Here is a 24,568-nt window from a genome sequence, read left to right on the forward strand (position 1 = left end):
TTTGTTCTGCGTCTCCCAGAAAATCTCAGTAATTTGTTGCATTTGTGATAAAGCTGTAAAAGATCGCAGCTTTATTTTTAAAGCACTGCAACATAAAGTGCTGCACAGAGTCCAGACTGAGCAGGCTCTGATCCATCAGCTCATTGGATATGCTCTTTGACTCACTGTGTCAGACACAATCCAATCTATCACAAGAAGGGAGCACAAACCCTGATGTGAACTGTGCACAAATGCAGGACGTGCTGGTGCATTGGTGCATGCTAAAGGCACAAACCTGCATCCTGCACGGCTCCATCACTGTTTGTGTTCTTCGCCCTGCGTTTGACTATCTTTGCATGCGTCTCATCCAGGCCTGAGAGCTGCAGTAGGTCAGTTAGAGACTGTGGCGGCGCTTCAAGGGTTCAGTGACTGGATCCATTATTAGCAGCCCTTAAAGCACACTGGGGGCCTTCCATCCATATGGCCCCATCTGAGAGATCATAAATAGATTATCAAGCACAGTCAGGGTGTGCGACACAATATCCACTAGAAGTGAGTGTCAGAGTTGTCTGTGGACCGAGGAGAAGCTTCTTTTTCCTGTGGGAGATCCTCAGCTCTGAGCATACAGAATCAATAAGGATCCAGTGCAGTCAGATATCAAAGGAGGCACTGGTGTGCTCTAGGTGTGTTTCCTCTGGTAGTGAGATGAAGGTGGAAAGCAGCCCTCATCCTTCTCCACAGGGCGGAGGTTTACGTTTCAGCTAACCAAGAGAAGGAGCTCTCAGTGGCTGAGCGTTAGCCTCCGCGGGCGAGGATGACTGTGAGTACAGAAAAGCAGTGTGCTACAGTTAGTATATACCAGTGGGCACGAGGATGGAGAGAGCTCATGGCTCTGGCATCACAGTGACTCTTATCTCGTGGTTCCAGGATTTGTCCCTCAGAGAGATTTATTGTCATTGCACAGTCGTGCAGTGAACCTGGAGACCTGTCCCACGTCGGCACTACGTACAGCAGGACAGGACAACTTAAGTACTAAAAAAGTGCATGTTTATTGCACCTTGTTATAAATATTGTTGTTGTTACCCCCAGAAAGGTCCAGGGAGGCATCCACTCAGGTCAGCTGTTAGCACTGATTAGGGCCTCAGCAGCCCCAATCTCCTGCCCGACGGCAGCAGCTTAAACACCCGGTGAAAGAGGAGGCCCGCTGACTCTGTACACGGTCCGACAGGAAGTCTCAGGTGGCAGCAGGAAGTCCAGCAGTTTCTATTAGTCTGCCTGTTAGTGGCGTTTTGAAAGCAGAGCTAAGTCAGCGAACAGCAGCCTGGCGTAACGGCCTGTTGTTCCGGTGGGAGATGGCAGCGTTGTAACAACTGACAGCTGATCCGTTACCTCTGGATGGGACCTGGAGCGAGTGTGGGCTTGAAATACTGCAGGTTAGAATATCAGTGATGCACTGATGGCAAATATGTTGACCTGATGTTGCTAAAACCATCTAGTCGACACGTGCAAAGGAAACTGTAGATGCAATCCCACCATTTACTTCCAATCAGCTGGTCCCAACTCCGGCCTGTTAAAAGGTGTCTCATTGCCAAGGTGTCACGTATATAACCAAAACCAGTGAGCTGTCAACACCTTCACCAGTTTCTTACTGGTTGGTTACAGAAGAATTTCCAAACGACTGACGGTTGCAGTCAGCATCCAGAGGTAGAAAGACCAGGGCCAGGCTGACCCGGTGTTTGGAGGTCAAAGACACATCAGCCAACATTAAAGGGGGCGGGGACATCAGGGGGCGGGGCTCAGATACCTGAGAGGAGGATGAACGGGAAAATGAACCTAGGATGTGTGAATGCAGCTGTTGAAGGATGAACCTGTGGCAGACTGATGTCGTCAGCCGGGTGGAGATGAGCATGTTCATGACACAGTGATTGTGATCAGAGTGCAGGTGTTGCTGTCATGTTTCAGCTCAGTGTGGGCGTCGTCCACAAACTCCGTCTGATGAGTGATTGGCTCTCACTGACGCTGAGGTGTGGTTGGACAACAAGCTTGTGTTGTGATCAACAGCAGCTTGTGTTGTTGTTGTGTGCGTCTGTCGTGTTGACATCGAGGAAACTGCTTTGAATATGTTGACGAGCGCTTCACGTGTCCTCCGCGGCCGCTCTCACGCCCCGCCTGGCTCGCTCGTATTGAAAGAGTCGTGCAGCCGGGCTGAAGCGACCTCAGACTGAGGCTGATTATGATCGGGCTCAGCATGAGTCAGTGCTGAGTTTGTGTGCAGAGGCCTCCAGCCCAGCCATTAGTCTGTCCCGGACGCTCTCTGACATCAGTCCTTGATGATGCTGTGATAGCCCCTCCTACTAGCTGCTAGCAACCAAAGTCTTGATGCATGTTGAGCCTCATTGTAAAGTCCTGTCTTGAGCCGCTGCAGGATGCTGATGTTTCCTGTTCTTCACTCCAAGCCAGAGAATCTGCTTCTAGCCAGCAAGCTGAAGGGCGCTGCAGTCAAGCTGGCAGACTTCGGCCTGGCCATCGAGGTTCAAGGAGATCAGCAGGCGTGGTTCGGTGAGTGACCTCAGTTTGGTCCGTGTTAGCGTGACTTACCTGTGTCAGCGCTGCGACCTTCATGTATCAGCTGACTGTTTTAAAGCCCAACACTGTGTTTTAACATGAATGTCAAGAAAGATGTCAGTGTGCACTCATCCCATCAAAGTGAATCTGTGATTGTGGGATGTGTCTAAATACTGGTGATAAAACTAATGACATAACACACAGGTTAGCTGTTTTGCACAGGTGCAGTCTATCAATATGTTGTGTAACTACACACGAGCCGGTACATCTGTCAGGCGTTTGCTCTCCAACGATGTCACTGTGTCAGCACACCCTAATACCCCACAGAGACGAGGTGCTCCACTGCTGCCGGCTTGCATCAGGGTGGAGGTCTGGCCTACTTGTCTCCATCTAGTCTCTGTGGAGCTCTGAGATAATTAGTCTGTTCCCCCAGCACCAGCTTCCATCTGGAACCAGTTCATTTTATGCCCTAACTTAAGTACCAGTTGGACGTCCCCCATGAGCGTGTGTGAGCCAAAGCACACGCCTGGTGCAGAGTGCTTTGATTGCAGCTCTTAAACCTTGCTTTACGAGGCCTCTGGTCCTACCTGCTTAGGTAACGAGCTGTGGGTCGTCTGTACAAGCTTCACTTGTGTGTCTGTGTTTCAGGTTTCGCTGGGACACCAGGATACCTGTCTCCAGAGGTGCTGAGGAAAGATCCCTATGGCAAGCCAGTGGACATGTGGGCCTGCGGTAAGAGACGAGCAGCGTGTCATTCTGTCCTGTGTGCTGCTCTGTGGCAGCCTCTTGGATTAATCACTGCTCTCACTAGTGAAAGCAGCACATCTGGCTGCAGCTGTGGGAAACACATGCGTGCAGCACACCTGTCCTGACTCAGACCACAGCAACAAATGGCGGTGTTGTTTGTGGTCGTAGCGGCAGATACGGGTCCTTTTCATCTTTTGCAGGCAGACGGCCAATTAAAAAGCCCGTCCCTGGTAACACCAGCAAACAGAAGCGCTCAGTGTGTCTGCATTTACACAAACAGCAGCTGTTTGACTTTGTCTGCTGCTCATTTAGAAACAGCTGAATGCAAACAGGTTGTCCTGGTGTGACGTTAGTGAACACAAGCCGGCCTTTTTCCTGAGGCTCGGTTTGCTTTAGTAAAGACGTGAGCTCTCGGTTAACTTTGGTTTCCGCTGCTCGTAGGAGTGATCCTCTACATCTTACTCGTGGGCTATCCTCCCTTCTGGGACGAGGACCAGCACAGGCTGTACCAGCAGATCAAAGCTGGGGCGTATGATGTGAGTTACACCGTGCAGCCACGCACACGTGCAGAGAAATGTGTTCCTTTTAACAATAACGGTTAGCTAAACTCCAAATGGTTTTCACGATGTCGTTGAACAGTTTCCCTCCCCAGAGTGGGACACGGTGACCCCCGAGGCCAAAGACCTGATCAATAAGATGCTGACCATTAACCCAGCCAAGAGAGTGACGGCCACCGACGCACTCAAACACCCCTGGATCTGCGTAGGTGTCGCGCTCCCTAACCCGGGCAGGTTGTGTAGTAGCGTTTAAGCTTGTGACACTGCCTGTGTGTTTCCACAGCAACGCTCCACTGTAGCATCCATGATGCACAGACAGGAGACTGTGGAGTGCCTCAAGAAATTCAACGCCAGGAGGAAACTCAAGGTAGGCGGCGGCAGTGAGCGGTGCACATCTAAAACCCTGAAAACCAGAGCATGCTCATCCTGCTGTGACGCTCCCCTGTCCATCTCTCTCCTCAGGGTGCCATCCTGACAACGATGCTCGCCACTCGAAACTTCTCAGGTACGACCTGGAGTAAAGGCTGACAGCCAGTCATGGCCCGTGTTGTAGCGACTCCCTATAATGCCGTTCACATGTGTGGTTCACATGTTGAGGTGATGCCTCGGAGTCCTGCTGTGTCCTGATGTTCTGGCCTTTAGAGCCCATTAAGCTCGGTGCTCCCCTTTAAGCTGCCGTTAACAAAAACTGGAGTGAGCGTGCAGATCGATGCCGTCCACGGGTGCCTTTAAAGGGCGAACCATTTCAACTGAACCAGTATTGATTTGTGTTTATGACTAATGACAGGAAAGCTGCTCATTCCACTTCTGTCTCAGCTGTGAGTGCGATCCCTCTGTTTACCTTTGTTTTTCTTTCTTCCTCCTCGTGTGGTAACTCGTGTGTAAGGTAAGAGTCCTCGCTGTAGCTAGCACGTCTCTGCAGCGCTGAGCTACACTGCCAGGTTTGAGTCCGGGCATGTGTGTCTACCAAAACTCCACTGTGGGTCAGTTTGTGCATTAGCGGTCATTGTAGAGGAATCAAAGCTGGTTTACGAGGCCTTTGCCATCCTGCAGACTAAGTGTGAGAAACGGCCTCAGTATTGACTGCAGAGGGGAGCAGACGTCTCTCGCTTCCAGTCAGATGTTGTATCGTTAAATATACATATAAAATATATTAGACCCACTGACAGAGCGGAACTATCACATGTTGGAGTTAATCCTTTCAATGTGTGTAAATATGATGTAATTTCAATAGAAAAACATCACAGGGATATAAAAACAGTTCAGTTTGATGTGTTTTAATTGATCAGAAGGGAAAAGTTTGCTGTGTGCAGACAGAAAGCATTGATTATGTGATGGATCTGTTCCATGTGTATCTCACAGCAGCAAAGAAAGGATCTGCTGTTGATATAAAGTTCGACACGTATCGATGCAAAGTCATTAAAAACGTATTAAAGTTCCTGCTTTTAAAGCTCAGCTGCTCCTAAATAGACTCGTAATTATATCATCTCCTTTAAATACTGGCCCAGACAGACGTTTCTCTTCAATGGCCGCCAAAAGACAGCTTTGGTCACTGCAAAGCTTCGATCAGTCACTCTACGTGCTGTGATTTAGTCTCACCCTGACAGACGATGCACCAAACTGCTTACCTCTGCTGCTACAATCACCTGCTTCATGTCTCACAGCGTCCTTGCATGTCGACTGTAAAGTTCATTAACCGGCCACAAATACGTGAGGGAAGCTCAGAGTTGCTGCTCGGTGTTCTTGCTGAAAGAGCAGAGTTTCCTCTAAATGTGCTCCGTGTCTCCTGAGGTTTTACCAGCTGAATCTAACCGCATGCTCCCGTCTCCGTTACTGCTTTCTTTGGGCTTTTTTTGTCTCCTGACTTTGCTTTTTCCTCTTCTGCTTCCGATGGTAGGGCCACTCTGAGGCTGCTAGTCATTGGCCGCCTTGAATGGACCTGCTGCATGTGCCTGTGTAGTTGTTCAGCTGGCGTCTGATTTCCTCCCATTGTTGTCTTTGTTTCCACAGCAGCCAAGAGCCTGCTGAATAAAAAACCGGATGGTGTCAAAGTAAGTACCGTCACACTCCAGGTTACAGATGTACCTTATTGTTGACAGCAGGTCGTACTGCACACCCCACTGGACCCCCGTGGGTTTGCTCTCATGTTTGAATACTGTCAACAAAATGGACATTAATGAAGCTTGTCTTCAGACATGCATCCGTCCTACCAGGTGTCACAGGTAGTTCGTCATTTTTCACTGTGTTGACTCAACATGAAGATAAACTCTTCAATTCACGTTTATGACTCTTTTAGGAACATGTGCATCTGAAACAGCACGGTGGCACAGCGGTTAGCGCTGTTGCCTCACAGCTAGAAGGTTCTGAGTTCAACTCCACCATCAGGCTGGTGGAGTTTGCATGTTCTCCGTGTTTGTGTGGGTGCTTTCCGGGTACTCCGGCTTCCTCCAACAGTCCACAGGCAGCGGGGTTAACTGGAAACTCTAACTTGGCGTGCGTGTGAATGTGTGAGTATGTGTTAGCAGTTAGCTGTCCAGGTGTGCCTTGCACCTCTTGCCCTAAGACAGCTGGGATTGGCTCCAGCGCCTGAGACTCCAGCATTGATGGAGGTCAGTAGTACTTATGTCATCGTACGTATATGGACAGTTGACCGTTTGAGAGTCATCCTCCTTGGTTGCTGCTGGTATGCTAGGCTATGCTGCTTTACCCAGTATCTCAATTAGAGTTTCTATTACATTAGCAGGTTCTGTAGGTGTTGGGGACTGTGGATACGGTTTATAGTAGGTTGAGGTCATTTGCCTGCCGGGCAAACAGCATGTTTACAAATCCCAGACACAACGATGTTGTCGGTGTGCTCAATAGTGAGAAAGAAAGAGGAAGCAGAGCTCTGCAGAGCTCCGCAGCATTGCTGTTGTTTGATTTGACAGTTCTGTGAAATGTGCTGCATCATCTCTGAGGCTCATTAAATAGCTCTGGTTTCCCTTTAAGCACAGTCCAGCCTGTCAGAGGGACTCGTGTTCCTGCCTGTGGTAGTCCGCTTGTCTTCATGACCTGTTAAAAACGTGTTGCTGGTTTCATGAATTTGACTTGTTGCATTATGTGAAAGGAAGTGCTTTTTGCTAAGTATGCATTTTAGTCACCATCGTGTGGTTTCATTTACTACTTTGGACACAAATGAATATGCAGTGGATTGATGTGAGTTACGTTTCACAATGAGACAAAGACGACATTTCCTGTGTTCACGCAGAAAAGGAAGACGGACAGTGCAGAGCACGTGGGGGTACGTCTGCTGCTTTGGTAGCCAGACCAGCTTTTCAAGTAGTTGGCAATAGAGACCTCGTTGTGTTTCCACCACAATCACAGTGCTGCTTGAGGCTGGGGAGGCACTGCATGACTCACGACACAGAAACACTATAGTTTGGGCTGAATGTGTCAAAGCAGCTTTATCATTGTTATTATTAAAGTCAGAGATGCCTTTGAATCCGTGTTCAACATTTTATTCAGAAAATGTAGGATTTAGGTTTGAAACCTCTGAAATACTAAAAATTAGTGTTTTTATGTAAAACAAAAATAACGTTTTAAAGTTTTCTGTGTGAGGTCCACCTGTTCTGGTGTGCAGGGCTGACCTGAGCTCATAACCACTGCTTGCTGACCAAATAGCCACTTATGTACACAATCTGTAGCTTTCTTCTTCTCCTGCATACAGCAGTGTTGAATAGATTAATGCTTATAGTGATGCTAGTTTCACGCTGAACTCTTTTGTTTGCTTTGTTGCACAGATGGGAACAGATTCCCATTCCTGACCCACGTGGACGTTAAAACCAGGAGTTCCACTGTCAGCATTAAATAAAGTCATGTAGTGTGTCCCCAGCCGAGACTAAACCGCAGACACTGGCACAGTAGATGACACAGCTTAAACCATAGATTCTGAATGTGTGCATACTTGTGGTTTAGATTCGTTGAATTTTCACGTCGACGTGGAGTTGATGTGATCTGATTGTTTCGTTGTCGGGGTTTCTTAAAGTCGGCGTCTCCGTGGTGTGTAAATGTGACGCATGTTCCACATTTCTGAAACAAAAGCACGCACAAGGAAAACAACTTTCCACAGTGACCGTGTGCTGTCAGGCACAACTAATGCCGTTTAAAATTAAATTACCATATTTCGCTCATTTGACACCACTGACGGGTGAAGGCAATAATGCTAAATATCTGAATCATGCTACACTAAATCAATAACTCTGTTATCTCTTCATCACTCCTGTTAGTAGGCGGGGCGTAGTAGGCCGTGACTGAACTGCAAAAAGTGTAACGTTGGACAGAGTATCTCAGAACTGCAGCTCTGGAGTGTTCCCAGTATACAGTGGTCAGTATCTACTAAAAACCAGTGGTGAACAGGGTCAGTGATGCATGTGAGGAGCAAGGCCAGTGTGGTCCAGGGGCTCGGTCATCCATGATAGTTCCTCTTCCTGTTCCTTATCCCATCTGTCTTGGTGTTCTTGGAGCAGCACATGTGTACCCTTGTGTAGATCCTTCACAATCAGCCCCCTGTTTGTCCTGTCAGGTGATCAAGCAGTGCTGTTAGCTTCTTCAGGCTGCAGACGGGGCTCACGTCGGGTCCTGGGGCCGTCCGGCTCTTCGTTCCAGACACTTGTTGTTGGATGTCTGCCTTTGTGATGCTGACTGGCTCTTGTTCTCTGGTCTTATGTCCACCAGCCACTCTGCGTTTGTATTTTTCTCTTTTCTTTTTCTCCCAGATGTTCTTCGAGTGTTCGAGCTCTGGTCTGTCTGCCTCTGATATGATTGCCTTGTAGCCAAGAGTACAATCTGGATATATCTTCAGGCTTCATGACCAAACCTGTGAGCCTCTGGCAGTTTCTACAGCCTCAGTTATTGTTGTATTTTTTCTTCGTCTAATTGTTTTGTGAGAGCCTTCACACCAGCGGCCTGTTGCGGTTGTGCTGTAGGGCGCTGGCAGTGCTCATTCTGTTCCTGCTTGCACAAAGGAGCAGATATTGGTCCAGCTCTGCTAGAGTAACTGCCGTCTCCTGGACTCTCCTACAAGTCTGAGACTGTGATACAAGATACAGCAAACTGTCTGGCACTGGGAGTTGTGCGTTTGTGAAACACCTGTGCAACCTTTGTATGGCCCCGGTATCAGACCACACTGCTGCACTAACTTCAGCCAAACTCCAGCAGGTGAAACTAGCAGCCCACACTGTTACCCACCTGATCAGATCAGGAAGTCTGATTTAAAAAGTTCCTTTGATTCTTTTTAGCTGTGTGTGTGCGTGTAAAATAATTCACACAGTGATGTCTGGTAAAGTCCCCTAACCTGCTGTAGCTTAATCAAAGTAGTCACAGCGCCTGAGAATCTTTCTTTAGGATGAACGATGCATTTTATCAGCTTTGTGTCTGACTGTCTCTGCTGCTGTCTCTGCTTTCGTCTGTGCTGCTGTCTGTGCTGCTGTCTGTGCTGCTGTCTGTGCTGCTGTCTCTGCTGTTGTCTGTGCTGCTGTCTGTACTGTCGTCTCTGCTGCTGTCGTCTCTGCTGCTGTCTGTGCTGCTGTCTGTGCTGTTGTCTCTGCTGCTGTCTGTATTGTTGTTTGTGCTGTTGTCTCTGCTCTTGTCTGTGCTGTCGTCTCTGCTGTCGTCTCTGCTCTTGTCTGTGCTGTTGTCTCTGCTGTCGTCTCTGCTCTTGTCTGTGCTGTTGTCTCTGCTGTCGTCTCTGCTCTTGTCTGTGCTTCTGTCTGTGCTGTTGCCTCTGCTCTTGTCTGTACTGTTGTCTGTGCTGTTGTCTCTGCTGTCGTCTCTGCTGTTGTCTGTGCTGTTGTCTCTGCTCTTGTCTGTGCTGCTGTCTCTGCTGTCGTCTGTGCTGCTGTCTGTGCTGTTGTCTGTGCTGTTGTCTGTGCTGTTGTCTCTGCTGTTGTCTGGGCTGTTGTCTCTGCTGTTGTCTCTGCTGCTGTCTGTGCTGCTGTCTGTGCTGTTGTCTCTGCTGCTGTCTCTGCTGTTGTCTGTGCTGCTGTCTGTACTGTCGTCTGTGCTGCTGTCTCTGCTGTTGTCTCTGCTCTTGTCTGTGCTGTTGTCTCTGCTCTTGTCTGCTGTTGTCTGTGCTGTTGTCTCTGCTGTTGTCTGGGCTGTTGTCTCTGCTGTTGTCTGTGCTGCTGTCTGTGCTGCTGTCTGTGCTGCTGTCTCTGCTGTCGTCTCTGCTGTCGTCTCTGCTCTTGTCTGTGCTGTTGTCTCTGCTGTCGTCTCTGCTGTTGTCTGTGCTTCTGTCTGTGCTGTTGTCTCTGCTCTTGTCTGTACTGTTGTCTGTGCTGTTGTCTGTGCTGTTGTCTCTGCTCTTGTCTGCTGTTGTCTGTGCTGTTGTCTCTGCTGTTGTCTGGGCTGTTGTCTCTGCTGTTGTCTGTGCTGCTGTCTGTGCTGCTGTCTGTGCTGTCGTCTCTGCTGTCGTTTCTGCTCTTGTCTGTGCTGTCGTCTCTGCTGTCGTCTCTGCTGTCGTCTCTGCTTTCGTCTGTGCTGCTGTCTGTGCTGTCGTCTCTGCTGTCGTTTCTGCTCTTGTCTGTGCTGTTGTCTCTGCTGTCGTCTGTGCTGTCGTCTCTGCTGTCGTCTCTGCTTTCGTCTGTGCTCTTGTCTGTGCTGTTGTCTGTGCTGTCGTCTCTGCTCTTGTCTGTGCTGTTGTCTGTGCTGTTTTCTGTGCTGATTCTTTTTAGCTGTGTGTGTGCGTGTAAAATAATTCACACAGTGATGTCTGGTAAAGTCCCCTAACCTGCTGTAGCTTAATCAAAGTAGTCACAGCGCCTGAGAATCTTTCTTTAGGATGAACGATGCATTTTATCAACTTTGTGTCTGACTGTCTCTGCTGTTGTCTCTGCTTTCGTCTGTGCTCTTGTCTGTGCTGCTGTCTCTGCTGTTGTCTCTGCTGTTGTCTGTGCTCTTGTCTGTGCTGTTGTCTCTGCTGTTGTCTGTGCTGCTGTCTGTACTGTCGTCTGTGCTGTTGTCTCTGCTGCTGTTGTCTGTGCTGTTGTCTCTGCTGCTGTCGTCTGTGCTGTTGTCTCTGCTGCTGTTGTCTCTGCTGTCATCTCTGCTGTTGTCTCTGCTCTTGTCTGTGCTGTTGTCTCTGCTGTCGTCTGTGCTGTTGTCTGTGCTGTCGTCTCTGCTGTCGTCTCTGCTCTTGTTTGTGCTGTTGTCTCTGCTGTCGTCTCTGCTCTTGTCTGTGCTTCTGTCTGTGCTGTTGTCTCTGCTCTTGTCTGTGCTGCTGTCTCTGCTCTTGTCTGTGCTGCTGTCTCTGCTGTCGTCTGTGCTGCTGTCGTCTCTGCTGTTGTCTGGGCTGTTGTCTCTGCTGTTGTCTGTGCTGCTGTCTGTGCTGTCGTCTCTGCTTTCGTCTCTGCTGTCGTCTCTGCTTTCGTCTGTGCTCATGTCTGTGCTCTTGTCTGTGCTGTTTTCTGTGCTCTTGTCTGTGCTGTCGTCTCTGCTCTTGTCTGTGCTGTTGTCTGTGCTGTCGTCTCTGCTCTTGTCTGTGCTGTTGTCTGTGCTGTTTTCTGTGCTGTTGTCTGTGCTGTCGTCTCTGCTGTCGTCTCTGCTCTTGTCTGTGCTGTTGTCTGTGCTGTCGTCTCTGCTCTTGTCTCTGCTCTTGTCTGTGCTGTTGTCTGTGCTGTTTTCTGTGCTGTTGTCTGTCCTGTCAGCCCAGCCAGTGAAGCAAACACACACATTTTAATAATCAGTATCTTGCAGTAGACAAAGAGAAGAAGTATCAACCTGTTGTTGTACCCTGGTGTAGAGCTGGGCGATATATCGAGTTTTTAAAACATATCGATATATTTTTATACGAGATATAAGATGTGACAATATCCTTTATATCGATATAGTCTATGTTACGTTATAATTATAGTTGTGGAGCCGCAAGTTTGCCTCTCTTTCGTCCACTTTTGTCTCTACGCAACGTTACTCCGCCTCGCCTTCACTGAAGACAACTCCCCCTCCTACCCCATCGCTTCACGTGCAGGCAGCGACAAGACGGACACGGCAAATCTCCGTTAACGAGTTACTGCGCATCGCCCCATGCGTGGGGCTGGACGGCGTCAACGTGCTAACGAGCTAAACATGCTAACGAGCTAACCGCGCTAACGAGCTAACCGCGCTAACCCTAAAATCCTTTCATTCTCTCAAAAGTTGATAGCGCGCCTTATGTATGAATTCTGGTTGTGCTTGGTGGCCGCGAACCGATTTTATGTGGTACACGGCGTTCAGCAATCTGTCAAAAATGTTTGAGTACGACTTTGGTAAGCTACGGAGCTGCACCGCTTGATAGATTGTCGGCGCATTACGGCTACCGAGGAGCTTCGCGGAGTGATACGTACTGTGCATCAACGTAATATTACCGTATTGTGTGTGTATAAGGACCATAAATGGCACCTGTAAGAGACGTGGTTATGAAGCGGATTTCAAACTCCAGGCTATCAGTCACACAGTAAAACTTGGGAACAGAGCAGCTGTGAAATCTGTCTGTCTTTGTTATTACGCTCAGCGTCTTTTAGTTTACATTTTGACTGCACAGTTGTGAGCTCTTTGTTTAGCACAAAAACAACCTTGTTTTCTTTTATTTATGGAGCATTATTATTTAATGAATGCTCATAATTTAATTTTGAGTAATTTCTTCATGTACATCTGTGCTGTATGTTAATAAAAGTGCCTGTGTGACATCTGGGACACAGCTTTGACTAAGAACTCTTTTTGTTCTTACTTTATGGCTTAAAAAAAATATCGAGATATATATCTTATATCGCCATCCAGCTAAAAAATATCGAGATATGAATTTTGGGTCATATCGCCCAGCCCTACCCTGGTGCATGCTGGAATCAGCACACAGACAACTAGTAGAACAAGTGTCATTTACCTTATTAAATTCATGACAGCAACTGGGTCATTTTTTCCTCTCCACTCTCTGTTCGCTGTCTAACTTTGAACTCTGGGGATCTAATACTGTTTGAATATTCCACGGTCTATTAACTCATGTCCTAATAACATTTCTTGATCGGAGGTTTGATCAGAGGAAGTTAATTTGATGAGCCTCTTCGACGGCTGAACTGATGCTGAAACGTTCCCGGTGGGGTGGCACACGTGACAGCGACTCCTGAGCACAATGTCCCACTTTTGCTTCCACAGCAGCTGCTTGAGGAGTGACTGTTTGGACACTAAGCCTTGTCACTTCTGCCCTGTTCCATCTACCTGCCTGTCTGTCCACTCTGTCTCTCCAGATCAACAACAAGACCAATGTGGTCACCAGTCCTAAAGAGCCTGTCCCCACTCCTTCTCTGGTACACTGTCTGCCTGCCTTGCTGCCTGTGTTTGCATGACTCTGTCTCTAACTGTAGATCTTTCATTACTTCTGCTCTGTGTAATATTTTACTTTCTGTTGTCGATGGTCACTGTTGTTTTCTTGTTCTTTCCATTTGAAACGTCTTTGTTGTAACATGAGGGTTGCTTTGTACATTGCTCCATTGCTACACATGGGCTACATTCTCCTTTGTTGTTGATGCCAGCTGTAATGGTACTGGGACCATTGCAAGCCAGCTGTGGCTAATACACTGTTGGTTGTTATTGCATTGAGACAATTAAGGTATGAAGATGGAGGAGTTCCTCGATGTTAGAGGCCGGCAGGTACAAAGGTCGCTGTTAGCAAAGCAGAAGGGAAACAGATCCGACTCATAAAACCAGATTTATGAAACACGCCAAAGTCAAATCACAAGTTGTAGTTTTCTTACACCCCCAGCTGGATGCCAGTATTCACACTAAAGTTCACCTCCTTCATGACCCTAATATATCCTCACCAGAGTGTCTGCTAGGTGCACCTCTGTACAACTGCTCATCAACACAAGTATCCAATCAGCAAGCTACACAGGAGAAACTCAGTGGGTGGGGTCAAGACGGGCTGCTGAAGTTCAGAGCATCAGAACATCGAAGAAAGACAGTTTTAAAAAGCGTGGGTAGAAAAGCTGGATGGGCTGCAGTGTGTATTTTGGAAACTGCTGATCCACTACGGTTTCCCACCCAACAATCTCCTGGCTTCACAGACAATAGTACCAAAAAGAGAAAATATCCGGTGGGCGGTAGTTCTTTGGGCCAACAATGTCAGAGCAGGATGGCCAAACTGCTTCGAGTTGATAAGAAAGCAACAGTGAGTCAAATAACCACTGATTATGCCCAAAGTATGCAGAAGAACATGAAATGGGGGCTGTTTTCTTTGAGCACTATTTCAACAGCACAGCCGCCCTGAGTGTCCACCCATCTTATGACAGCTGGTTCCAACTGGTTAATGTCTCGTACTGGGATCAGTCCAGACCAGAGCACCACTGGGATGTGGTGCAGCATTATTTGGACCTGCAGCTGCACAATGCTGTTGTGTCAGTGTGGACAGGAAGCTCCAAACCTTGTTGAATATATGCCACAAAAGGCGTACCTAATAAAGTGTCTGGCAGAGGAGAACATAAGTAGATTTTTTATAAACAATAACCTCACGTGGACCTGAAATTGATCTCATCTTCAAGTCTAGAGAACAGGTGTGAGGTATTTTGTTCTGGCACCCGTTCATGTCCAGGCTTTAAGAACAGTCTAGTTTAAATATGTGTTAGTCCCTGTAGTCTCCTCTGCATTTAACCCACCCACACAGTGAGTGGGCAGCACCCACACAGAGTGGGCAGCACCCACACAGTGAGTGGGCAGCACCCACACAGAGTGGGCAGCACCCACACAGTGAGTGGGCAGCACCCACACAGAGTGGGCAGCACCCACACAGTGAGTGGGCAGCACCCACACAGAGTGGGCAGCACCCACAGTGAGTGGGCAGCACCCACACAGTGAGTGGGCAGCACCCACACACTGAGTGGGCAGCACACAGTGAGTGGGCAGCACCCACACAGTGAGTGGGCAGCACCCACACAGAGTGGGCAGCACCCACACAGTGAGTGGGCAGCACACAGTGAGTGGGCAGCACCCACACACTGAGTGGGCAGCACACACACAGAGTGGGCAGCACACAGTGAGTGGGCAGCGCCCGGGGAGCAATGTGTAGGGACAGTACCTCAGGGTAGCTGTTCAGTGGATTCAAACCCCCAGCCTTCTGTCCGTATCTGATTGCAATGATCAGTTCATGAGTTGACAAACCCGTCACATGTGCTGGAATCACAGACGTGATTGGTGATTAAAGCTTGTCTTTAAATGGATATCAGAGCTTCTTGTGTTTTCAACCCCAGGTTCATAAATGAGACAGACGTCAGTCCACTCAACAAATCTGCATCCTTCTCTAAATGTCCCTCACTAAGTCTGATAATGCAAACATGCAGTTCAGATTAATACTTCCAGGTTCCTGCACCAATATAAGAGTGGGGCTCGTGTAGCACAGTGGCAGAGCTCACTCACAGCTTCACCCTGTTGACAGGAGTTGGTCTGCCTCAGGTTCGCAGCTGCTGAGTTTGGAGTTGACATGCAGGGAAACCGTCCTGATCACGTGTCTCTTTATAGAAGTACTTTGATGCTTCAGTGAGCGTTCAGCTCTTTACAAACATTACACCACCATGTGTGTTCCTGTCGTTGTCATCCTGGCACTAAGCAGAACCATCTGTGGGTGTCGTCGCAGCTTTCAGTGCCAAATCATCTCGTGTCTGCAGTCGTAGTCATTGCTGTAGTTGCAGTTTTGTTTGTAGTGATGACCTGTTTTCCCTAAATAGCAGCTGTTAAACTTCCCTTCACTGCTTTCACTTGAGTCCATTTTGCTGAACGCCTGCGTGCCAGTCTTACTAATCGACTTTCACTCAACGTCTCCTCCTCCTCTCAAATCAGGAGCCTCAAACCACTGTTATCCACAACCCAGCTGATGGAAATAAGGTACACGGCTGATCGCCTGCTGATCTGAAGCTGCTGCTGCTGTTCGTCACCATTTAGACTAGAAGTTTAATGCTGCTTCTGATGATGGTGTTTGTGTGCCGTTGCTCTAATTCAACGTCATGCAAGAAAACAGCCGAGAGATCTGTGAAATACTGCACGTTATAAACTGTTGCATGTAATCATTTGGACGTAATCTTGGTCATCTGCTTACTGTGACGAATATCATGTTTAATGTTTAAATTGTGCATCGTGCTGAGGTTGTTTCTTTGGAGAAGCATCATCATGTGCTGTGACCAAGCAGCTGTGCATGTTGTTGGACACAGCAAAGAGACAGCACATGGATACCAGAGCCATCCTCAGTGCTTCTCACAGTGTTGTGCAAACGTATGGATCTACATCAGCGCGTAAATCCATAAGACATAGACAGAAATGCATGCTTGTGTTATTGCTTTGTGGAGTGAGGATATTGTGATAGCTCATATGTTATATGTGCGTAGTCTGCTGTGTAGATGCATATGCAAGCTGGTAGGGCTGCACGATTTTGCATAAAATGAGAATCACGATTTTTTTGGCTTAGAATTGAGATCACGATACTCTCACGCTTCTCTTTTCCAGTATAAATATTTATTGCACTTATTAACTGCACATCAACTTCGTAACAGTTGAGACTGAACATAAAAACAATAAATAAACATAAAACAACAAATGTCTCACGTTTTGTTGTTGCAGCAAAATGTTGTCCTGCTTGAAATTCCGTCTCCACCGTTGCTCGACGCTGCGTGTACAGAGCAGGTAGTGCAACAATAGAAAAATAGTTGCTGGACGGCACTGTGTAGCGTTTGTCTAGGGTGTTGATCGTTTTCCTAAATCCCTCGTTTTGCACAGTGTTGATGGAGCCATATCTTTGGTCAGGTGATAAGTGATAGCCTCCGTAATGTCTTTGTGCCTGCGGGAGTTCGACGTGTATAGGGAAGCGCTGTATAAGGTTCCCGTTATTGATGTTTGGGTGGTTGACCGGGACGGATTTTCTCCTGTCACTTTCTCGTCATCCCTGACGTGCTCGCCGTTGTTGTTTCCCTGCTAATTTTAGCATCACACGGCACAGCTTCTGTATCACGTGGTATAAGGCTCCGCCCGTGTCATTTGTTGAGCAGGAAGAGTGAGCGCTTGTTTTCATGCAGAGTACGTCCCGGGTCAAAATGCGGTACAATCGTCGTCTTTTTAAAAAAAAAATTTTTAATCGTTGTCATTTGGAAATGAGATCGCACATAAGTATGAATCGAGATCGCGATTTTCTAACGATTAATCGTGCAGCCCTACAAGCAGTTGTTTCATGTGAACAAGGATACAACATATTAAAGGGTTGAGGATGCTGCTAAAGATAAAACTGCCTTAATGAGACAAAGTATTTCAAACATGTTCACTTGAATCACATTTTGATGCTAAGTCCACTGTTAAGCTTCAAATGATAACACAAAACAACATTTTGGTCCCTGAAAGAAGAAATTATTGAATATATGAAGCTTTGAAAGTAAGAGATTTCACCTTTCATAAGACTTCAAAAAGGCAAAAAGGGGGAAAACCAACGTTGGTAATGAGTAACAAGTCCTGACAAGGTCATTTTTGTCTCATCTGATTTTAAACTATCGTTTTGAGCTACACAACACTGAGACATGATTTCTGAGAAAGCCAAACAAATGTCTTCAGCATTGGCTTTGGCCATCTGCTCAATCTGCTGATTTAACTCCAAGTTGTAACAGGTGTTCAAGTAGGTGATGGTGAAATGCCTGAACATGGAGCAAACTGATGTCAGTGAAACTGTTATACTCAGGCTTCCTCTGGTTTGTCCTTCTGCAGGAGTCCAGCGAGAGCGCCAACACGACCATCGAGGATGAGGACGTGAGAGGTAGGGCGGTCCAGATGTAAACTACACCTTGTTCACAGGATGACACTGCTTTGTTGTCTGTTTTTACACTAGTTAGTCAGTGAGTTCAATATATGTCTGAGTACTGACAAACACACAATGTGCCATCATCTGAAGAAACACAGGAACAGATGAAAAGCAAAATCTTTATTTATCAGGAAGCATGTATAATGTAAACAGAATTGGTCCTAGCACTGAACCCTGTGGAACTCCATAATTAACCTCAGTGTGTGAAGAGGACTCCATTTACATGCACAAACTGGAGTCTATTAGATAGATATGATACAAACCACTGCAGCACAGTACCTGTAATACCTACAGCATGTTCTAATCGCTCTAATAGGATATTATGGTCGACAGTATCGAACGCTGCACTGAGGTCTAGCAGGACAAGCACAGAGATGAGTCCACTGTCAGAGGCCATAAGAAGATCATTTGTAACCTTCACTAAAGCTGTTTCTGTGCTGTGATGAGCTCTGAAACCTGACTGAAACTCTTCAAATAAACCTCTGCAGATGATCTGTTAGCTGTTTGACAACTACTCTTTCAAGGATGCTTGATATGAAGGATTGATGACAGCTGGCTCACAGATGGCTTTTTCAGTAGCTGTGGTTCAGTGAATTTAATGTCAAATCCAGTGCCGTTAATTTCTCTCCCAGTCTCTTGCATCTCGTGTTTAAAGGAGCTGATGTGTGTCTGTTGTGTGTTCGCTACAATTGTGACCTTTTGATAGAGCAGATTCTCAATCATTCACATAATTCAGATGTATTAATGTGCATGCCAGCCTATACACGGGACCTTTGCTTTACAATGGCCTCCATTGTTGCTCGTCCCTGTTTCTCTGTTGCATAACTGACATTAGTGCTCAGTTCCTCTTCGCTTTCTTCTTATTCAGAGGATCACTTGGTTTAACTGAAATACTCTGGCTGGAGCCTTGATGCTTTTAAAATGCAATCAGCCTGTGTCTTTATATACGGTTACCATGCTGTCTTTGCTGCAGAGCAGGAGCATGCAGGTAACCTGCTCACCTGTCTGCTCAGCTTCAGAGCTGCCAGGTGATTTTATATTTTGGTGCTGGAGGATCATTCAGAGGGAGAACCGTCGTTTCCATCTGAACTAAATGTTCGTCACCTCTAACGTTACATCCACACTCCATCAGTGCTGCCGGCCATTAAATGCTTTATAATTAAAACTTGTCATTGGTGTCTTTTTATTCGTTCACTGGCTGTGAGCTGACTGTTATACGTCCTTCTAACAGCTTTATTTTATGTGGGTGAGTACATCGGTGTGATGCTAACCTTTTGCGCCCAGAAGAAGTTGTAACGATTGACGTCCTGTAGCCTCCACGGACCGTGATCTTCACAGATGACGTTATGATTTGTAGAGAAGAGAAAAGGGAGCCTGGAGAAGTGAAGTTATGCTCTGCAGATGAGAGGAAGTCATTAAAAACACGCGTGTAAATTAAATCAGATGAAGATGCACTTAAATGCCAACACACGGTGAACAAGAAGAACAGGCGGGCTGGAGTGGGCAAAGCTGAGTGTCAGGGATGACTGGTGATCTCAAGAGTGAAAGGGAAGGTGGTGCAGGAGCTGGAGGTGGCAGAGATCACTGGGGGTGACCAGGACGAAGAAGGTCAGAAATGAACCAATCAGAGCGATGGCTGAGAGTGAGGGTATGCAGATAGAGAGCTGAGGGGGACAAAAGAGGGTGAATATGCAGTTGGCAGGCAAAAGGAGAAGAGGAGGAGCACAGATGAGATTCAGGGATGTGGTACAGCGTGGGCACCGGGGTCACCTTACATCACTGCATCGTTCCTCCATGAACATCGCTGTGCATGCTGTCATTTCCTGCACGCCTTTCATGTTCAGTGTTCTTCATCTTCTGTTTTCTCCATCTCACTCTCCTCTTCATTCCTCCTTCATCTCATTCTCCTCTTCGTTCCTCCTCCATCTCCATCTCACTCTCCTCTTCATTCCTCCTCCATCTCCATCTCACTCTCCTCTTCATTCCACCTCCATCTCCATCTCATTCTCCTCTTTGTTCCTCCTCCATCTCCATCTCACTCTCCTCTTCATTCCTCCTCCATCTCCATCTCACTCTCCTCTTCATTCCTCCTTCATCTCCATCTCACTCTCCTCTTCATTCCTCCTTCATCTCCATCTCATTCTCCTCTTTGTTCCTCCTCCATTTCCATCTCACTCTCCTCTTCATTCCTCCTCCATCTCCATCTCACTCTCCTCTTCATTCCTCCTTCATCTCCATCTCATTCTCCTCTTTGTTCCTCCTCCATCTCCATCTCACTCTCCTCTTCATTCCTCCTCCATCTCCATCTCACTCTCCTCTTCATTCCTCCTTCATCTCCATCTCATTCTCCTCTTCATTCCTCCTCCATCTCCATCTCACTCTCCTCTTCATTCCTCCTTCATCTCCATCTCACTCTCCTCTTCATTCCTCCTTCATCTCCATCTCATTCTCCTCTTTGTTCCTCCTCCATCTCCATCTCACTCTCCTCTTCATTCCTCCTCCATCTCCATCTCACTCTCCTCTTCATTCCTCCTTCATCTCCATCTCATTCTCCTCTTCATTCCTCCTTCATCTCCATCTCATTCTCCTCTTCGTTCCATCTCCATCTCATTCTCCTCTTCATTCCTCCTCCATCTCCATCTCACTCTCCTCTTCATTCCTCCTTCATCTCCATCTCATTCTCCTCTTCGTTCCATCTCCATCTCATTCTCCTCTTCATTCCTCCTCCATCTCCATCTCATTCTCCTCTTCATTCCTCCTCCATCTCCATCTCATTCTCCTCTTCATTCCTCCTCCATCTCCATCTCACTCTCCTCTTCATTCCTCCTCCATCTCCATCTCACTCTCCTCTTCATTCCTCCTCCATCTCCATCTCATTCTCCTCTTCATTCCTCCTTCATCTCCATCTCATTCTCCTCTTCATTCCTCCTCCATCTCCATCTCACTCTCCTCTTCATTCCTCCTTCATCTCCATCTCATTCTCCTCTTCATTCCTCCTCCATCTCATTCTCCTCTTCATTCCTCCTCCATCTCCATCTCATTCTCCTCTTCGTTCCATCTCCATCTCATTCTCCTCTTCATTCCTCCTCCATCTCAATCTCATTCTCCTCTTCATTCCATCTTCATCTCATTCTCCTCTTCGTTCCTCCTCCATCTCAATCTCATTCTCCTCTTCATTCCTTCTCCATCTCACTCTCCTCTTCATTCCTCCTCCATCTCAATCTCATTCTCCTCTTCATTCCTCCTCCATCTCCATCTCACTCTCCTCTTCATTCCTCCTCCATCTCCATCTCATTCTCCTCTTCATTCCATCTCCATCTCATTCTCCTCTTCATTCCATCTCCATCTCATTCTCCTCTTCATTCCTCCTCCATCTCCATCTCACTCTCCTCTTCATTCCTCCTCCATCTCCATCTCATTCTCCTCTTCATTCCTCCTCCATCTCCATCTCACTCTCCTCTTCATTCCTCCTCCATCTCATTCTCCTCTTCATTCCTCCTTCATCTCCATCTCATTCTCCTCTTCGTTCCATCTCCATCTCATTCTCCTCTTCATTCCTCCTCCATCTCAATCTCATTCTCCTCTTCATTCCTCCTCCATCTCCATCTCATTCTCCTCTTCATTCCTCCTCCATCTCACTCTCCTCTTCATTCCTCCTCCATCTCAATCTCATTCTCCTCTTCATTCCATCTTCATCTCATTCTCCTCTTCGTTCCTCCTCCATCTCAATCTCATTCTCCTCTTCGTTCCTCCTCCATCTCAATCTCATTCTCCTCTTCATTCCTTCTCCATCTCATTCTCCTCTTCGTTCCTCCTCCATCTCAATCTCATTCTCCTCTTCATTCCTCCTCCATCTCAATCTCATTCTCCTCTTCATTCCATCTTCATCTCATTCTCCTCTTCGTTCCTCCTCCATCTCCATCTCATTCTCCTCTTCATTCCTCCTCCATCTCCATCTCATTCTCCTCTTCATTCCTCCTCCATCTCACTCTCCTCTTCATTCCTCCTCCATCTCAATCTCATTCTCCTCTTCATTCCATCTTCATCTCATTCTCCTCTTCGTTCCTCCTCCATCTCAATCTCATTCTCCTCTTCATTCCTTCTCCATCTCACTCTCCTCTTCGTTCCTCCTCCATCTCAATCTCATTCTCCTCTTCATTCCTCCTCCATCTCAATCTCATTCTCCTCTTCATTCCATCTTCATCTCATTCTCCTCTTCGTTCCTCCTCCATCTCCATCTCATTCTCCTCTTCGTTCCTCCTCCATCTCCATCTCACTCTCCTCTTCATTCCTCCTCCATCTCAATCTCATTCTCCTCTTCATTCCATCTTCATCTCATTCTCCTCTTCGTTCCTCCTCCATCTCAATCTCATTCTCCTCTTCATTCCTTCTCCATCTCAATCTCATTCTCCTCTTCATTCCTTCTCCATCTCATTCTCCTCTTCGTTCCTCCTCCATCTCAATCTCATTCTCCTCTTCATTCCTCCTCCATCTCAATCTCATTCTCCTCTTCATTCCATCTTCATCTCATTCTCCTCTTCGTTCCTCCTCCATCTCCATCTCATTCTCCTCTTCGTTCCTCCTCCATCTCCATCTCACTCTCCTCTTCATTCCTCCTCCATCTCAATCTCATTCTCCTCTTCATTCCATCTTCATCTCATTCTCCTCTTCGTTCCTCCTCCATCTCACCATCTCATTCTCCTCTTCATTCCTCCTCCATCTTCATCTCATTCTCCTCTTCATTCCATCTGCATCTCATTCTCCTCTTCGTTCCTCCTCCATCTCATTCTCCTCTTCGTTCCTACTTCATCTCAATCTCATTCTCCTCTTCATTCCATCTTCATCTCATTCTCCTCTTCGTTCCTCCTCCATCTCACCATCTCATTCTCCTCTTCATTCCTCCTCCATCTTCATCTCATTCTCCTCTTCATTCCATCTCCATCTCATTCTCCTCTTCGTTCCTCCTCCATCTCATTCTCCTCTTCATTCCTCCTTCATCTCAATCTCATTCTCCTCTTCGTTCCTCCTCCATCTCCACCCATCCTCTGATTTCTCCATCTCAGCACAGTCCCCCTGCCCCAGTCTGCAGATCTACCACCTTAAGCACTTGGACCCCTTCACTTCTCACCTGCCTTCATCCAGCTGCCTCTTACCCACCCCTTGCCTTTCATGCTCTTTGTCTTCATCGTCTTCTGCTTCGTCCTCCTCTTCTTCCGTCTCCTCCTGCTGGTTCTCTCCCAGTGTTTGGCCCAGTGGTGAGGAGTGCTGCCAGTATATCCTGCGGGCACTGGCGGCCGCCTTCGTGCTCCTCTTCTTCACGTCGTCCTTTATGATCCTTTTCACTGACCATCACACCATGTGTCACTGCGGCCCCCAAACATGCTCACAAGACCCCGGCCCCCAGAGTGGCGTGCCCCTCAGTGACTCCATCGACTCCCAGTGTAAGTCGCCCTCCTTAATGCCTGAAGCTGTGCGCGTCACTTTATTGTTGATATTATCTGAAAATGTCTCTGAGCAGGGATGAAGAACATAATGACTGATGTGATCCAGATCAGGACCTTTGTCTCACGCTCTGTTAGAAAGCTTCCTCACAGCAGTGTGTGCCGTTAGCTCTGCTTCTTTAGACGCCAACTTAGAATCAGCTCCAACAGGTGAAGAGCGAGCGATGGATGTTTGCTGACCAGACTGTTTATGCATTCAACCAAACCAGTTTCCCTGCTGCTGTGGGACAGCGCCACTCACTGGTCACTGTCACCACTACACTTTGTCCTTTTTGCTTTGGCAGCTTTTGGGTTGGAGGTTTTGACTCATCCTGCTCATAAAATGAGTTGTTTCGTTTTCTTTAGAAAGCCTCTGATTAGAGTTTAGATCCTTATTGTCCCTGTGAACATAATGACTGCTGATTGTCTTTGTGCTTTATTACAGACTGTTTTTGTCCTGACTAAATCTGTCATAGGGAAAATGTGACTGATTACCTGTAAACCAACTTTGGATTTATTATTTTGCAAGATTCCAGAAAGAAAAAGCAGAAAAGGAGCGTTTAGGTGATCGTGTTCATAAATGATGTTAAAGACGCTGAGGGTGTGTAGTTCTGTGTCGTTCCTGTGTAGGGCCGCATTAAACATTTGCTTCATTTGTTCATAAAGTTAATAATGATGGTGAGAAACCACAGCAGCCCCTGAGCTGTTGTTTCTTTTTGTGTTGTTGTTAATAATAAGTATTAAATTAGACTTTATCAGTCACAAGCCTTTAAAGTAAACGGGAGTGACTCAGCATTCTGACTCCTGCTTCACCTCTAGCCGTGTCCAAGTACTTGCCAAATGTTGCCTTTAATTTTCCTGTTATTCAATGAAACCATTTCCTTCATACTATTCTGACTGAGTCATCTCACCCGTCCTACCCGAGTCTCGCCAACACTCGGCGTGTTCTCCGTGACCACATCCTGAATCTCCTCCGTGGTGTGCCTCTGTTCCTCCTGCCTCCATATTCACCATCTGATGTTCACATTTCTAATCGTGTCCATGCCACAGTCACAGCATCTCCAGTTCTGCTCCAGCTTCGTCTCCTTTCTTTGGTGATGTGATCTCCAAAGCGTACATGATAGCAGGTCTCACTTGCATCTTGTAAATCTCGCCTTTTCCTGCTCTCCTTCTGTCATAAGTAGCCCCTGATATCACTGCCTCGCCCTGCCTGCACTCTACCTGCTCCTCCACCTGCTCCACCCCACCCTTTGCAGCTTCAGCCTCATGGCACCTTAAACCCATCTGCCACCCCTGACTTCCTCATGCTCATGTGCTTTCTATAGATGTGCAGAGACACATTGCAGCTCCTTTGATCATCACAATCAGTGTTTTCAAATCAAACAGCACATCTGTAGCGCACAAGAAGC

General features: G+C 47.2%; 1 protein-coding gene across 12 annotated transcripts in view; it reads left to right on the top strand.

Moving 5' to 3' along the window:
- LOC146679438 (calcium/calmodulin-dependent protein kinase type II delta 1 chain) overlaps window positions 1-24,568 on the top strand; it is an 81,044-nt gene that overhangs the window by 50,345 nt on the left and 6,131 nt on the right. For 2 of the 12 annotated variants that reach the window (XM_085450327.1, XM_085450328.1), the window contains exons 7-16: window positions 2,436-2,538; window positions 3,193-3,276; window positions 3,733-3,827; window positions 3,931-4,053; window positions 4,132-4,215; window positions 4,311-4,353; window positions 5,859-5,899; window positions 13,103-13,162; window positions 15,684-15,728; window positions 17,586-17,634. In XM_085450327.1, coding sequence (XP_085306453.1) covers window positions 2,436-2,538; window positions 3,193-3,276; window positions 3,733-3,827; window positions 3,931-4,053; window positions 4,132-4,215; window positions 4,311-4,353; window positions 5,859-5,899; window positions 13,103-13,162; window positions 15,684-15,728; window positions 17,586-17,634 — 727 coding nt within the window. The remainder of the gene's footprint in view (window positions 1-2,435; window positions 2,539-3,192; window positions 3,277-3,732; window positions 3,828-3,930; window positions 4,054-4,131; window positions 4,216-4,310; window positions 4,354-5,858; window positions 5,900-13,102; window positions 13,163-15,683; window positions 15,729-17,585; window positions 17,635-24,568) is intronic. The other 10 variants (XM_085450329.1, XM_085450339.1, XM_085450330.1 and 7 more) reach the window with 5 other exon arrangements.

This window comes from Copadichromis virginalis, unplaced genomic scaffold (assembly GCF_057382275.1).
Source record: "Copadichromis virginalis isolate Kocher_CV1m ecotype Utaka unplaced genomic scaffold, C_Virginalis_male_GT1.1 unmapped_scaffold_1, whole genome shotgun sequence".
NCBI lineage: Eukaryota > Metazoa > Chordata > Actinopteri > Cichliformes > Cichlidae > Copadichromis > Copadichromis virginalis.